General features: G+C 38.4%; 1 protein-coding gene across 3 annotated transcripts in view; it reads left to right on the plus strand.

Annotated features, from left to right (window-relative positions):
• LOC122555092 (limbic system-associated membrane protein-like) overlaps window positions 1-17,634 on the plus strand; it is an 841,008-nt gene that overhangs the window by 781,267 nt on the left and 42,107 nt on the right. Inside the window, exon 8 of one of the 3 annotated variants that reach the window (XM_043700768.1) lies at window positions 13,279-13,314. The exons of the other annotated variants lie outside the window; for them this stretch is intronic. Within the exon in view, the coding sequence (XP_043556703.1) occupies window positions 13,279-13,314 (36 nt within the window). The remainder of the gene's footprint in view (window positions 1-13,278; window positions 13,315-17,634) is intronic. 3 annotated transcript variants of the gene reach the window in all.

The raw sequence follows: 17,634 nt of genomic DNA on the forward strand, positions 1-17,634 counted from the left end.
ATAAATTCTTTGAGTTCAAGTAAAATTTTGCACTTATTGATTATTAATCAAGATGGATTGAAGGGAATTATTTGCCTGATATCACAACAAAAGCAATTATCAACTCTTCAAGAGAACTTATTCCACATATTGGGTCCTGGACACTGTAGTACCAGAAAATGAGCCACAATTTTCAAATGAGCAATTCAGATATTTGAAAATGAATATGACTTTATTTCGAGGTTACAATTCACCTTGCTATCTTTGAGTATATAGGAAGTCTGAGAAAAAGGGGATACAAACAAATAAAGCTTTATTAAGGAAAAGTAAAGACCTCAGTTTCAATCTGAGTCATCGGTCCTTACCACTACAGCATGGTTTATCACTGCCTGAGTTACTGATGGGTAAGAGATTAAGAATGCAGCTGTTTTTCCAGAGAATGACCATGAGCGGGTCAAACAGCAGAAAGAAGAACACAAGGACAACCAGGCTTTGAACTTCATCCATACACTTTGAGCTCTTGAATTATCAATGCTGACGCTCAAGGAGAGTGTAGATTACAGACCAACAAAAAGAAGCACCGCCATTGAAAATGTCTCACCAGTGAGGTGATCTGTGGTTGAGGCAAGCCATAGTGTCACTGGAAGAAACCATAGTTAGTTAAATAGAAGGCCATTAGAAATTTAGGTTTGCTAATAGGATAACAAAGAAGAAAACTCTACAACAAACACTATAACTGTCCGGGAGAAAATAATTCACACCAACAGATGGAGAGCACAGAATGTCCTCAAACTCAAAAGTAGCTCAGGATGATTGCTCAAGGCAACATAGAGACTAACCAAGAGAGGTCTGTGATTTGGGAGGGAAATATGTAAGTGTATATGTAAATACAATCATGATAAAGACTTGGGAGGAGATGCACAGTAACTTCAGAAACAAGCATGAGCATATAATAATTAGATCAGTGTCACATGACTATTTGGAGAGATCTGAAAAGAGGCAAATGTTTTACCCACATGTGAAGGTTCAATGTGTGTATTTCTTCAGTTGTCAATAAAGAGTTCTTCTTAAAGACTCAAGCAGCATTACTGTAATAGACGAGACAAGCCCTAATTAATCTTCTACACCTTGACTAGACAGCAAAACAGTACTCAATGTTGACCTGTTCAGCAGTGCTCAATAAAAATGCAGCCCTACTTCAGGAAGAATTACTATATGGTTCACAACTGAATCCATTATGGAAAGTTATTAGAAGACTGGACAGATATAGTATAAGTACCAGACATACGGAGATGATTTGGTCACACAGAAGTATTTCAGGAGACAAAACATTCAAAGGAAAGTAGATAATTAAAACTGTTGTCTTTTGCCAGAATATATTGTCAGTAATACCAGGGCATATGGGCAAAGAGTGAACAAGGGATGGCATAGTAGTTAGCACTGTTGCCTTAGGCAACTGTCTATGTGGAGTTTGCACATTCTTCCTGTGGCTCGTGGATTTCCTCCCACAGTGCAAAGATGTCCAGGTGAGGTGAGTTGGCCACATTAAATTGTCCATAGTGTCCAGGGATATATAAGTTAGGTGGATTAACAATGGGCAAGGCAGGGTTTCAGGGATAGGGTAAAGGTGGTTTTGTGTAGGATGCTTTTTGGAGAGTTGGTGTGGACTCGATGGACTGAATGGTCTGATTCCACACTGTAGGGATTCTGTAATTCTCCAGATGCCTAACAAGGTAGGCAACAGGATCAAGAAGGTAGTGAGGATGTATGAGGCATGTCAACGCCATCAACCACATCAACCCCAGGAAACAGTACACACTCTCAAGAGTCCCAAGGGGATCACTTTCTCAGTCAATTGTTACAATTTCAATCAATCATCGAACAATTAATAGAAAATTTGAGTGCATTTCTCAAGGGTCCAGTGAGTGTGGCATTCAACTTGTTTGATATATTTGAAGAGATTTTGTTGGACAATGGGCTATTATATCCAGGGAAGCATTTTAGAAATGTGTGCCAAATGAGGCACATATAACAGCCTCTCCACTCTATCCCAGAAAGAACAGCCTTGCTGAGTGGAGAGTTCACGCAGTTAACACAATAGACATGAAGTGAAGTCAAACAGAACAACATCTTTGTATTGCCATGTTACAATTTATGGAACCATTTTTAGAATTGCACTTATTACGAGCAGCAGAAATTATATTCAGGAGACAGGTTTGACAACTTTGTCAAGCCATCACCTGCCCAAATTCTCAGACATACATAAGAAGCTTTTCAAAAAAACAAGGGAGAATAAAAATGGAATACTACCAACCTGCAGATGCTGTACTGCCTAAAGTAGATAAAGGACAAAAGATGATGCATTCTACTCAGGGAATCTGTTTATCCCCAGAATTATCTGAAGTGTGCCATGAGCCTGGATCCTATGAGATCACAACATTGAATAAAAGGATTTTAAGGAGAAGAAGAAGGCAGCTAAAAAAAATGTACAATCATGTAAACAAACCAGCATTCCAGTTATATCCAGACATGTCCCAGGATGAACTCCTGGGACAGTCTTCCAAAATTTCAGTCAACATCTCCATGACATACATAATGCCAAGGCACCCAGGAGTAAGAACAACAAAGTGATAAGTTAAGATTTCCAGAGCAGAATAGCATCACAAGTACTGGAGTATTAGTAAACCTCTTATACATTAGACAGACTCTTAAAACAATCTATCTTTTATAGAAATTGTTTTTGCAACCACATTAATGTACACATATTATTAACTCAATTTATGCAATATAATCTTTAACTTAAAAAAGCAGATATATATCTGCCACTTTAAAAGAAAATGTAAATGATCAATGAACAAGGGTGCAACCCAGTATGTGACCAGCAACCAGTTCATAGCATTGGTGTTGGAGCTGTTGCTGTGCTGTGAGTGGTGGTTACTGAGTCCCTAAAGTTGATTCATCTATTGGGCCTCCTGTAATGAGTATTTAAAGTCAGTTGGAGTATTTAAATAAGTCAAACTGACTTAGAATTGACCAATCCCATGAGATATGTGAGTTTGCGTAAAGGAATTGGAAATACAATAGATAGAATAAATAACTGCATCTCCAGTAAAATTATTGTTCCAAATGTGCTCAATTTACTATTGCACAGTTGCTCAGCTGTTGAAGCAGGAAATAAGCTGTTTGCTTCAAAGACTCTGTGGCACAGTTATGAGTGGCAATAAGGGATCTCATCACAGAGAAGAGCCAATGATGTTTAACTTGTTGATGCTAAAGATGATGATTCCTTGCCCAATTAAAATAGGAAATTGAATTGTTTACAGCAATTCCAAATTTCCAATAATACAATAGACAGTATGTTGTGACAAGGTGACATTGTTGGGTGGCAATCTTAGTAAATCTGAGAACACTAGGGATTAGAGATACAAGTCCTAAACATGCAAAGTGAAACAGAAGATGCTTGAAAATATGCAGCAGACTCTATAACTTGCAAAGAGCAAGTTCTGTCAAAGACTTTTGTTTCTGAATTATTAACTTACATTTTATGTTTACTGACACAGATCAATATACTGTTTATTTTCAGATCTAATTCTAAAATATAAGTTCTGACTTCGCCTTCTACAAACAATTGTATCAATACATTTAACATGCCTAATCTAACATCAGTAAAAATAGACAACACCAGCTTCCTTTAAGGAAACTCATTAAGACTGGTAAATTTCATCCTAAAATTAATATTTTTGCTGTGATAATCTTCCTGTGCCACACTGTTAGCTGTCATTGATTAGTTATTTCTTCATCAGTTATTTTTGTCTTTTTTCTTTGTCTTTCATCACTTCTTCTGTACTAAAAATTACTCCTGATAATTACTGTTGGTATGTTCCTTTCAGCAAAAATATCCTTAAAATAATTAGCTATCTGATGGTGTTGAGTCTGATTTTGGGCAAAAATATTGGTCCCAAAAGTTTCTTTGAAACGTTTCTTTTTCTGTTTGAGTTAGATGGATTAATATTTTTCACAACTCAGTGGTTTTAATTATTTCTTAAAGTGTAGCTTGAAAAGAACAGAGCCCGTTTTTTAAAATCACATTAATAGATAGAATCCATTCAGTGTGGAAACAGGCCATTCAGCCCAACAAGTCCAAACTGACCCTCTGAAAAGCATCCCACCCAGACCCATCCCATCCTTGTAACCCTGCATTTCCCATGGTTAACGTACCTAACCTACACATCCCTGAACACTATGGGTAATTTTGCATGTGCAATCCACCCAACTTGTACATATTTGGACTGTGGAAGTAAACCAGAGTATCCAGCAGAAATCAATGCAGACATGGGGAGAATGTGCAAACTCTGCACAGACAGTCACTGAGGGAGGAATCCAACACAGGTCCCTGGCACATGTGAGGCAGCAGTGCTAATTATTGCGCCACTGTGCTGCCCCAAAGTTATTAAGTTATTTATTTTCCCAAATCTGGTGTTTCCCTACACTATCTTTCCTTAAAAAATCATAGGCTTGATTTCAAAGATTGATCTAATCTGGCAAGGTCCCCAGCATGTATGTTAATGACACACTTTGATTTTTCCTTTATTTTGTGAACAGAATTAAAATGTACTGTCTATTTGTAAGGAGTCTTAATCTGTTAATCTTTATGATGGTGCTACAGTCTAGGATCAATGTTAGAGGAAAAGCTTTTTGACATAGATCATAGAATCCCTGCAGTGTAGGAGCAGGCCATTCTGCCCATCAAGTCCACACTGACCCTCTTAAAAGCATCCCACCCAGAGACACCCCATACCACATCGCTGTAACCTTGCATTTCCCATGATGAAGCTACACGTCCCGAGACACTATGAACAATTTAGCATAGCCAATCCACCTAACCTGCACATCTTTGGACTGTGAGAGGAAACCAGAACACCCAGAGGTAAGTCATGCAGAACAGGGAGAACATGCAAACTTCACTCAGACAGTTACCAGAGGTTGGAATCGAACCTTGGTCCCTGGCATTGTGAAGCAGCAGTGCTAACCATAGAAGGAAGTTCTGTCAAAACTGACATTTCAAGATGCTGTGATCAGGATGTTTTATGAACCAGACTAAACTCCAACTGAATGTATCAAGGAAATAGCTAGACCCTAACTTTTATCTTATTTAAAGGCAATTGTAAAGCACTGTGTCCAGGTACACTTCAATTGGTTATATTACTTGGCTTTAAGCAAAACACTCTATTCTACCCTGCAGTTAAAATGCAAACAAAAGAAAGAATAATTGGCATAACTTTAAATCTGTTGGAAAACTTAGCAGAGTAATAGATTATTTAACAACTAAATAGCAGCTGTTCAAATGTCATAACATCCAATAAATGGACCCTTGGCAAAAGTAAAGTCAGTAAAACAAATAGTCTCACATTCGATCCTGGCAGCAGAGAGACAACCCAAACTTTTGGCTATAACATGGAGAGACGTAGCTGCTTCCCCAACTAGCTTCAAAACCCCGACAACTGCTGAAAGCTAAACTAAAACCCTGGTTCTGAGTTTGCCTGACTCCACCCATGCAGGCTCCTTCTATTGTTCCAACTTTTTAAAACAAAACGAAGGCCTCACAAGCTGTTTACATTATTGGCTTGAAAGAGACAGCTTTCCACTAATGATTCAAAACCTCTCTTCAAAAAATAACCAGGACAAAATACACCTCTTAAAGCCAGACTGTCACCACAATGTCTTTGAAGAAAAGGGATACTTAGAAATCACAAATTCTGAATTCTAAGATTCTAGTTACATAGTTGCTGGCAAGAAAATTAACTTAGTTTCAAAGCAACTTGGCAAAAAAACACATTGATGAGTTGGCTGGCCAGAGTCCCAGTGGATTGATTTTGAGATGGTTCTGATAAAAGGGGAATCACACAAAACCACTTAATTTTAATGTTCATTACAAACTGTTGTGGACCATGAGTGACTTTGTTCCTGAGCCAGTAAAGTGGAACTGCTTATATTTGTCATGCAAAAAATTGTCTTGCCACTCTTAGCAATTGCTTGACTGCTTTCCCACTTTTCAGGGGACACAGATGGTTATGTAATTCTTCAGCTTATGAGGAATATTCACAGAAGCCTTCCTAAAATAGTTGGAAATTCAGAGCTAATCTTTATTGTGGCAGAGTATATTTTAGCTTGTTGTACAAATGTTCTAAATTAAATAATAAAATTGCCTTCACATTGTGCAAGACAGATCATGTTTGCATACATTGAGGTTCACATGAGTGAAGATTTTCTCATTGTCTTCGACACATGGTCATCTTTTGGCATGGCAGTGATTAATCAGATGACAGAAATTGCACTTATTTTTTATCACCCACTTGTTACAGCCACTTCTCATTTTTTAATCTTACTGCACTTGGACCATAGTATCCAACATCCATGTCCTATGAAAGAATAGAAAATCCGCTTTTAAAATATGCTTTTTGTTTTTAATCATGTCCACACCTTTATATAGACATGTTAATATGCTCCACATCAGAGTTTTCAATAGTCATCTTTATATGGATAAAGCCTTTGTATGATCTCATTGGAACAATCTCCACTGATGTAGAGCAATACGATTATTTGCATCCTTCCACTCCAAGAATCAGATGTGACTGCTTCTCTTGATGACCCACTAAAAAATAAATCTGGCTGCCACATCTCTTGACTCAGATCATTTTTGAAGCACCAGTAAAAAAAAGTGTTTTACATAAAGATTTAATTCTCGAATGTCGTTCTTCATAAATATGAGAAAAAAATTGATATTGATTGTGAGAGACACGGTGTTTATTTTTGCTGTGCATTAAGCAGAGATTTTCGACCTCTCATAAGCAGAAAGATTAGTAAGCATTATCTGAAAACTGGAAATAACAGACACTGTCTTTTTACTAGAATACTTACCTATACCTGAGGAATAGCTAAACCGCTGAAGCAGATAAAGGTATTAACTTGCTACGACTGTCAGTAAAGAACATAGAGTTGACAGAGGAAATGCTTCCCAGATGTCATCACTGGTTACAAGCTGAGCACTTTGGATAGACATATACTCAAAATTAAGCAATTGTAACACAACAATTTAGAAACAAGATAAGGCACAACGTTCTGAAGCCATGTGAAATTTAACATTATTTTCAGAGAGATTGAAATTGATTTCCTGTTTTCTTTAAAAAAAGGAATAGAATAGAGAAGGGCATTGTGATGTAATAACAATATAAAAGGAACTTCAATTGTCCCAGTACCACATCCTGGGGAATATCAATGTTTAACATCCTTCAATCTGAAAAATAATGGTTTACGTCCATGATCTTGTCACTCAGCGAACTTTGTATCCAAATGGGAAAATACATTTTTTTAAAAAACCCAACTCTATGATACAGAACAAAAACTGCTAGGAGAAAGACAAGTTGTCAGATTGAAGTAAAAAAAAACAAGGGAAATTGATCCCAATACAGTGCAACAGAGAGTGGATAGCAGAACCTACAGCTCGCAGGAATTTATAGGAAACCAAAGTATAAATCATTTCTGGAGCTGGCTGAAAATTGTGTGCCCATCATGTAAAACTATTTGAATGACTAGGTAATCCACAGACCTCAATCACTGCCAGGGCCGAACTCTGTAGGAAGATACAGAGTCAAATAGCATGAACTAAAATCATCTCAGCAACAGGAATTTCAGATGGTAATACGAACCGATACAAAAATCACACAAAAACCTGCTCTCTCATCCTTCTGGTGCTGTAATGGCCTGCCTGCCATGATCTAATAGTAGGTGCAACAGAGGGAGACAATAATGCCCCACTTAAGAGCCTCAATTGGTTCCAGGTTGGGAAAGCCATTGATAAGCCTTGACTTCATGGACTTAATCAGGGTAGGGGTGGTATGGTAGCAGGGTCCGAACCCACCTCTGTCTCATGAAATGTACTTCACTGCCCAGCTTGCCAGGAAAAGAGGGTTGATAAATCCTCTTTGGAGAACCGTGGAAGGCCTGCATCACCCATGGGTTAATTGCCCATTAAAGGTCCTCAGTTAGCATCAGGGGGAAGGCTACACAAAAGCCTTCTCAGGAATAGGTGGGAAGGTGGCAATGTCCCTTCTGCCAGATTAAACACCCTTTGCTTTCAAATGTAACACTACGAGGCATTACATTCCACTCATGCTTACAAACATTTTAGCTCAACGCTGAAATCTTTGTCTCAAATGACTAACAGCGTGCAATGACAAATGTTGCAATGACATTAATTGCAAATTATGCAGTCACTCTAAATGGTATAAAGCAGACCCACAGGCAGTGAATTTCTGACATCCGGGTGAGTGTTGCTGATTATTATCCAACTGTAATTGTGCAGTTAAAGCCAAAGTTCTGGATCTGTATGCTCCTTGAAAGAGAAAGCAAAATATGGAAAAATAGCTCACATTGACATCCTACCATATAGTTTTTAATCCTGTTATTATGGAATAAAAATGTAAGTGATGATCTTTTCCTAATTTATTGCTATGAAAAGTAGATGCAGATTGGATAGTTATTTTATGCCTTCACTTCATTTAAAGGATTCGTTTTAGCACATTTTTCTTGCTTGAAGCAGGAAAGCTATGTTCTGACTTGTTATTTCTGAGCAATATGTTCCTATTTAGAGCATATGGAGAGTTGGCAGCATGCATCTATAGGCTACACTATGAAAACTAAACATTATACAAGGTCATACAAAGAGCATGACAATGCTGGAAACATCCCGAGTTATTTCAGCTCATTTCAAAGAGTTTGCGAGTACATGGTGACCTCGAATACAATGACATGCACCCCTTGTCATTGTAGAATAGTACAGTGTCTTTGTTCTTAAAACTATAGTCACATGTGCAGGTTCACTTTTAGAAGTGTTCTACAAAATTTTAGTATTGTTTAACTTTGGAGCCTTCCTGATATGGATATTGAATTGGGATGTGGGTTAAAATATTAACATTTTGCAACTATTAAATTTGGTAAATAATTGAAATTTGGCATTTACAGTTTGAATGTGTCAACTTACGGTGTGACCAATCAAGTAAGTAGAGCCACAAATTCATTCAAACGGTTGGTTATTTTACATCTGAAATGGGATCACTGCTTATTCAGACATTATAAGACAAAGACCAGGAGTGACTGCTCTTGAGATCTAGGCAGCTTTTCACCAAGTAAGCCATCAAAGAGCCCGAACCAAACTAGACTCAACAGAAATTGGAGTAAATTCTCCACTGGTCAGAGTCATTTCCAGCAAAAAGTGACTTATCACAACCTTAACTCATCTTAATCCAAAGACAACATTACAGGGTTCCTCAGATTAAATTTCAAGCCCCAGCTATTTTCCTCAATATAGCTTCTGTTACGTGGCTAAAAATGTGGATATTCACTGTGCAATGTTCTGTATCATTTGCAACTCCTTAGATACTGAAGCAGTCCATGTCCACGTGCAGCAAGACCTGGATAACACCCAACCTTAGGCTGATAAGTCACAAGTACCCTTCATGTCACACAATTACCAGGCAACAAATGTTTCCAATCAAAGAAAATCTTACCATCTCTCGTTGCCATGCAATGACATTTCCATTGCTGATTCCTGAACAATCAAAATCCTGAGAGTCATCACTACTCAGCAATTGACCTGGATCAACCATTTAACTCTGTAGCTAAATCATAGACTGGTAATTCTGAGGTGAGTAATTCACCTCTTGACTCATTAATCCCACTGCCAGCTATAAGGGGTGACCTTATAGAGGTTTATAAAATCATGAGGGGCATTGATAGGGAAAATAGACAAGGTCTTTTCCCTGGGTGGAGGAGTCTAGAACAAAAGGCATAGGTTTAAGGTGAGTGGGGAAAATTTTAAAAGGGACCTGGGGGACAACAGAGGGTGATGCATGTATGGAAAGAACTGCCAAGGTAAGTGGTGGAGGCTTGGACAATTACAACATTTAAAAGGCACCTGAGTGGGTATATAAATAGGAAGAGTTTAGAGAGCTATGGGCCAAGCGTGGCAAATGGGACTGAATTAATTTAGGATATCAGGCATAGACAAGTTTGACCAAAGGCTCTGTTTCTGTGCTATATATCCCTATGACACTATGACTTTGTGTGTCACAAGTCAGAGGTGTGAAGGGATACTATCCACTTATCTTGATAAGTATACTTCAGACAATTCTTTGTGGGCGGCACGGTGGCACAGTGGTTAGCACTGCTGCCTCACAGCGCCAGAGACCCGGGTTCAATTCCCGCCTCAGGCGACTGACTGTGTGGAGTTTGCACGTTCTCCCCGTGTCTGCGTGGGTTTCCTCCGGGTGCTCCGGTTTCCTCCCACCATCCAAAGATGTACAGGGTCAGGTAAATTGGCCATACTAAATTGCCTGTAGTATTAAGTAAGGGGTAAATGTAGGGATATGGGTGGGTTTCGCTTCGGCGGGTCGGTGTGGACTTGTTGGGCCAAAGGGCCTGTTTCCACACTGTAATCTAATCTAATCTAAACACTCAACAAGCCCAATACAGCCCTAGAAAAAACAGCTGCTTGATCAGTACTAATCTAACACCTTAAACATTCAATCCCTCCACCCACAGGCACACATTCACAGCTGTGTGAATCATTGACAAGATGAACTGTAGTATCTTGTCAAAGCATGTTTAACAAAGCTTTTTTAACCTATGATCTCTGTCTCCTGGAGAGACAAGGTGTGTGAGAACACCACCATTTATTAATTCCCCTCCAAGTCGCACATCAACTTAATTTGAAACTATACCACTGACCATTCACTATCACTGGGTTACAATTCTGGAACTTCCTTCCTAACAGCAGTCTGGAGTACTTGCACCAGATAGACTGCAACAATGTATAAAAGTGGCTCACCCATTATCTTTACAAGGTCAATTAGGGATGAGCAACATATGCTGGACTACCCAGTGACGTCAACCTCCTTGAGATCATTTGAGAAATACTAATCAGATATCAGCTCAAATACTAATCAGATATCAGTTTAAAGACCCTTGAAGTCCTTTCCTGGAACCCCATTTGAAAAAAAAAGTATTTTGGGCAACTTACCAACTAATTGAATTATATCAATAACATTGGTACTCCCAGCATCCCAATATAGCTCATGCCAGCCTCTGTATCTCCATATTTCTTTATCCTGTTGAGTTTTTCATTCAACATTACCTGTCACTCAGTTATGAAACCATCTAAGTAAAATAAAACCTGAGCAAGTACTGTGGTTTGATGTGTTAGAAAGCAATATTGATTGAAACTTTTCATCATTGTACTAGCTTCCCACTGTCAGACAATCTGAATTCATATTGATTATCCTTTAGTACCTTACTTCCCTTCATCACATTTTTGTTTTTATTTTCCATTCTTTTGTCTTGTACTCTCTGCACACAGGCTGAATTGCTGACCTGTAGCCAGACTTTCATAGATTGACAAAAGCAAGAAAGCACAATCATGATGGTTGCCTTGACAATTTCCCAAACTCCTCTTGTCTTTAAACAGCAGTTACATTTTCACTAAGCACTTCCAAACTGGGCAGCTATCAGATTAGGAGCTCAACAGGTAAAAAGATTATTTTGCTATTACATGACACTTTACCTTAGTGCTCAACTGAGTTTAATCACTGGCCAATATATTTCTGCTGAATTTAGAACATTTGAAGTTTTGTTTTAATTTTGTTTCTTTTGCCATTGTGACGAATGGCTTCTGTAAGACTCACTAGTTCTCTGCTGAAATTGGGCAAGGGACCTGCTTCTTGTTGTCTTCCAAGTTAACTATGAATCTGACCACTGGGAGATACATAGATCTCTAATAGAGGATCGTTGAAGTTCTCCTTCTTCTCTGAACTGATGTGACCTCCAAATCTCACTGTGAAATACTCTTAAGCGATTGCAAGTTGGAATAATGAGTGTTCTGTTTTCAATGCTTTGATAAATGGTATTGTTGATAATGTCACTTCACTGACTTAATGTACACTAATAATCCGACCTAGTCAGCTATTGCATTCTTTTCACATGCTGTTGCTTCTCACTGCTTGCCGCTTATCTCTAAACTTTGCACAGTGTTGTACACTACAGGAGTTTTTCACCAGTAAATCCTGAGCTGCATTTGGAATATAGCCAATGACTGGCTTTGTTAAGGACATCCATTTCTTTGGATTCACCGTATCATTACCTATTCCAGTATTTATAAATCACATCCCTTCTTCTATTTTAATTATTTTGCTGCACTTGCAGAACGAGCTGTTAAATCGATCACCAGCATCCACTGGTAAAACTGTGCAAGGACTTCTCTCTCCAGTCACTAAATGTTATAACATTTTTTTCCTTTCTCCAACATTTCCTCATTTTTATGGCTTTCTGACTTTTCCATTGCTCTACTTTATATCAGCTCATTCAATTTACTGAATGCTTCCTTTTAGGAAGTGATATTCCTGTCATAATAGCAGTTTATATATTGACCATTTCAGAGAGACAGAGGTGAAAGGTAGAGAAAATAAGACCAGGAAATTCCAAGGCTTGGTTGTCTGTTCAAAGAAAGACAAAGCGTAAGAAATTTCAAAGATACCGGTTAACATAACAGAGAAGAATATAGAGAAATGACAGTATAAAAAGTAAATGAGAGAGGTTATGTAAAAGAGTTAAGCAAAGAACACAATAATTAACAAGAGTGGTATTAATAATGAAAGTGGGAAATAAAATTCTCAGGTTGATGAGGAAGTGTAATGGAGGTGGGAATAAGACCAAGAATGTCAGAAAAAACTTGTATTGAGAACCATGTGATGGAAACGGTACTTCAAAGCCAGAGTGAACAAAAGCAAAATAGTGAAATAAATGAACAATCGAGGAAACCCATTGAGAACAAGTAGAAAGAGTTGAAAAAAGTAATTTTAATAGATCAAGAAAAGTCAGTGTCATAATGGAGCAAGTCAGCACCACATTTTCTTTTCCTGTATGCTGGTTTATTTTTGTAATCATACTTGAAGTCAAGTTATTTTTATTTTGTGATTTTCCATTTGCAGATATGTATACCAGTGAATATACCAGGAATTGTAAGTTGGTTCCATAATTTTAGACTTGTTTATATTATATTTTTTTGGACAAGGGGACTAAAGACAGATTTGTACTGACTGCAATTTTAATTTTGTTTTGTTGGGTAGTATCACCTCTTTCCCAGCAGGTGGCAGTATTTCCCTACCACTTACCATTGAACGCAAGCTTTGTATTAATTCTGAAAACAATTTTTCCATATAAATGTAATCTTTATGTTTCTTCCTTTAGAGCAAATAGAAACCACTGTGCATTCAAAAAAAAGAGGTCAGTATCTGGGCACTTTTCTCTGCAAAACAAGATATCCTTTTGGGAATATTTAGAATCAAGTGTCCTTCATGCTATTTTAATGAGTACTGGCTGTACAGATTGCATGGTGTCATGTTATTTATGTAAATGATAAGCCGTGTGGATGAACTCGCTACTTGAAATGGAAAATGCTGCTTTAAGGATGTCCCACTGAAATGTTTGAATCACTTCACTTCAGACTGGAGTGAAGAAAGAAATTGATTGAAAATCTCAGGAAGTAGTGCTGTGTCCATGGAAACTGCAGTGTTTCAAATTTGGTGAAACTAGTTGGAAAGATTAGCAACTGAGCCGCATCAAAGGGCTTGTGCCTTTGAAGCATAAATGCATTTGTTAAGTTGGGAGTGCTGTTCACTGACATGTGGAGAGCAGCAGTGAACGTGCAGTGGTCCTCTTAGGCATCTTGTGTTGACTCCAGTTGGATTGAATCTGCCAGCATTGAGATTTTCTTCTGAACTGAATAATTTAAAATTCTTCTGTACACAAGGTGGTCATTGTCTGATTCCTGTGGATATTACAGCCTTTGTGGCTGCACTTCATTTCATTGATTGTTACTAAATCGCATGCATCACTGAGCCAGCAGCAAGAAAAAATTCTGTTTTTTCGTGTTTGTAAATCATCTTAAAATGTTCTTTTCAATGAAATAAAGCTTCAGAAAGGCTGATTGAAATATTCAACAGACCAAATTAAGAGTTTAAGCTTACTGTAAGGGAAGGGATGTGCAAATCGATTGCCCCTTAATTGTGGTCTGCCTCCAGGCCATGTCAAGATGCCAGTTACAAATCCAGCACATCAGAGAGTGAGAGAAATCAATGCTTCACTTCCACTGGATTTACATGATGTAGGTGGCTGTGGAGAAGGAGCATTTGGTGCATTCATTATGTTTCAGGAATATTGTGACTGATCGATACAGCCAGAAACAATGTCTTATCAACACACTGAATGGTATCTTGATTTCATTTCATAAGATTTGTTGTTGGTCCCATTGAAATTGGGTTCTATATTGCAATTTTTTCATGGTTTATGCATCCCAAAAACAAAGGGGGATGTGCAGACCAGTGTCGTCTTCATGTTACAATAAGAAAAAGCAGCAGATTGGCTAAAGGCCAGACCACTAGGCCTGTTAATTGGATTTGGGTGCTTCTATGCTGTCCATGTTATTTAATTTATCATTGTACTGCAAGGTTCTGTATTTAATTTGCTTTTAAAGTCCAATCACGTGAATGATGTGATTGTTCATGTGAAAAATATAAAACAGAATTTTGATTGAGGGAAAAGGCATCTGCTTGAATTTTTGGAGCATGTGGTTTTCTTTTCAAAAATAGCAAGTGACTTATTCTATATTATCTGTTTTCATAAAAGGAAAACACATTGCTGTGGCATTTGAATGTAGCCATTGAACCAATGTTTAATACAAATGACCTTACAGTATGTTAACCAGTGCATTACCAGACAAAAATGAACACCTCAAAGCATATAGACTCAAAATACTCTTTGGATTTTCCTAGCCCTTCAAACAGTAGGAAGCTCCTTATTCCATTTACAAAATAGATCTTCCACAATTCAATCACCTAGGCTGCATGTGTTTCAAAGTCACCAGCAGTTTCATCTGTGTACATTTGCTTAGAAGGTGTGAATTGTACCTTTTACTTCTGAATTCTGCAATTTAACTGCTGGCTGGAAGCTTTTGGCTTGTGTGGATGCACTGAAGGTTGAAACTCTCTTATGACCAAGTTGGCAGAGATTTGCATTTTTTTTTCAGCTCAGTGAGAGCAAGGAGCAGCCCTCAAAATGAGCAGTGTTGTTGTCTCATTTATATTGCAATGTTGGAGAATGCCAGGTGGAAATACAATTTGGCTTATGCAACACCAAACAGATCTCCTGCATTCGTGCATTCTTGGAATCTAACTTCTGCAATTATTGACCAATTAAACCGGAGCTAGAATTGAGATAATATGGTGCAGTTCAAAATAATAAGAAATCGTCATGGTTTTGACATGTGGTAAGTTGATATTCATGTATCATATTTTGTTTTCTTTTGGTTTCATACCAGGCAATGTGATAATGTACTTCGCTGGGGAGTGATAGGATCCTGTTGCCAATAACTTTGAAGTGAGCTGCTAATCTAATTCAAATGCAGCAAAGACAAATAAGCACATTGAATTAAATTATTCTCCTTTGGGTATTTATAACAGGTAACTACTGTGTAAGATAAGCAGAGACATGAAAACTTTTCGCCTGTCTGGGAATGCTGGAAAATACAAGGCGCTTCAGAAAAAGGAGCTAGTGGAGGTGATTAACACAAACCTCATTAGATAACAATCAAGAAGCAGGAGTTGACCATTCAGCCTCTCATGTCTCCTTTGGTATTCAAAAACGTCATGGCCGATCTGATTGTTACTTAAAATCTTGACATTTGGATTAGATTCCCTACAGTATGGAAACGGGTCCCTCGATCCTCCGAAGAGTAACCCACCCAGACTCATTTCCCTACCCTATATTTACCCCTGACTAATGCACCTAACACTGAGCAATTTAGCATGGCCAATTCACCTGACCTGCACATCTTTGGACTGTGGGAGGAAGCTGGAGCACCCGAAATAAATGTGCAAACTCCACACAGACAGCTGCCTGAGGCGGGAATCAAACCCAGGTACCTGGAACTGTGAGGCAGCAATGCTCACCACTGAGCCACCATGCTGCCCCATTCTTGGCTGCATTTAATAACCATTTATCTCTCCACTCTGCAGACACCCTGCCTCTATTACTGATGAAGGGCTTTTGCCCAAAATGTCGATTTTCCTGCTCCTCGGATGCTGCCTGACCTGCTGTGTTTTTCCAGCACCACTCTAATCTAGATTCTGGTTTCCAGAATCGGCAGTCCTTGTTTTTAACCTAGCTATAACCGTTCACTCCCTTGATTTAAAAAAAGTCTGTCCACCTCAACCTTAAAATATTCAAAGATTCTGCTTCCAATATTTCAGGAAGACAGTTCGAAAGACTGTCCACCCTCTGAGAGAAAAGAAAAGCCCCATTTCTATTTTCAGTGGGTGACCTCTGATTGTTAAATGCTGTTTCTTCTGCAACAAGAAAGATCTTGTCAAGAATGCTCAGGATTTTAATCTCCAATCTTTCTACACAAGACCATCCCTATGAAGATAATGAGTTATAATTATTTATCAATAATTCCAGATATTAATCCAGTAAACTTTCTCTGAACTGCTTCCAATGCGTTTATATCCTTAAATAATGTGACCAATACTGTCTACAGAACTCCAGATGTGGTCCCACCAGTGTTCTGTTTAAGTGAAGAAAACCCTCCCTACCTTTGTTTTTGATTCCTCTTGTGATATGAGATGTTATAGTATTAGATTTCCCCATTACTTGTTGGACCTAGAAACTAGCTTTTAGCAACTCGTGCATTAGCTCATTCAAATCCCTCTGCAACTCAGAGCTTTATAATTTCATGCCATTTCGATAAAACACATTTATTTTTATTCTTCCTGTCAAAATGGACAATGTCACATTTCCTACATTACACAGTTAGTCTACTATAATGTGGTAGTTCCATTCTCATGCAATCCCCTGTTATAAGAAAATCATGTAATAGCAGCACCATTTAAACAAATGGGGCCGACATTGCTTTAAAGGTTTGCGCTTCAGAAACAGTGTCCCCAATTTGTCAATTGAATTCGTGTTAACGAAACGTACCTTATTGCAGAACGACTGGTACTCCATTTGTCAGAGCTTTGCCCAAATACCTAATCTATTTCTCTCTGTAGTATCCTTATTCTTCTCACAACTCAATTTCCCAGCTGTTTTTGTGTCCCCAGCACATTTAGCAGCCACTACTTCCTGTCAGCCAGCTCAAATTCTGTCCAGACCAAAATATTCAACCCGACACCCAACACCTGAGCTTTACTTTTCTCAATAACATTTGTTTGGGCATTTTATCAAATGTCAAACAGAAATCAAATTAGAGTAGACCTTCATCAACCACACATATTACATCCGAAAAGAATCCCCTGTGGTGATAAGCAAGATGGTGGCAGAGTAAAACACTACAGATGACACTCCTCTGCTAAGTCCGTTCTTTCTCTTTTTTTTTCCCTTCTCATTTTTCCCCCTTTTCTGTGGTTTCTTCTTCAATTTTGACTTGAACTAAAATGGGGGAGTTGAGGACGGGGAGGGGAATCGAGTCCCGGGGCGGAGGACGGGGAGGGGAATCGAGTCCCGGGGCGGAGGACGGGGAGGGGAATCGAGTCCCGGGGCGGAGGACGG

Source organism: Chiloscyllium plagiosum, chromosome 12 (assembly GCF_004010195.1).
Source record: "Chiloscyllium plagiosum isolate BGI_BamShark_2017 chromosome 12, ASM401019v2, whole genome shotgun sequence".
In the NCBI taxonomy this organism is placed as follows: Eukaryota; Metazoa; Chordata; class Chondrichthyes; order Orectolobiformes; family Hemiscylliidae; genus Chiloscyllium; species Chiloscyllium plagiosum.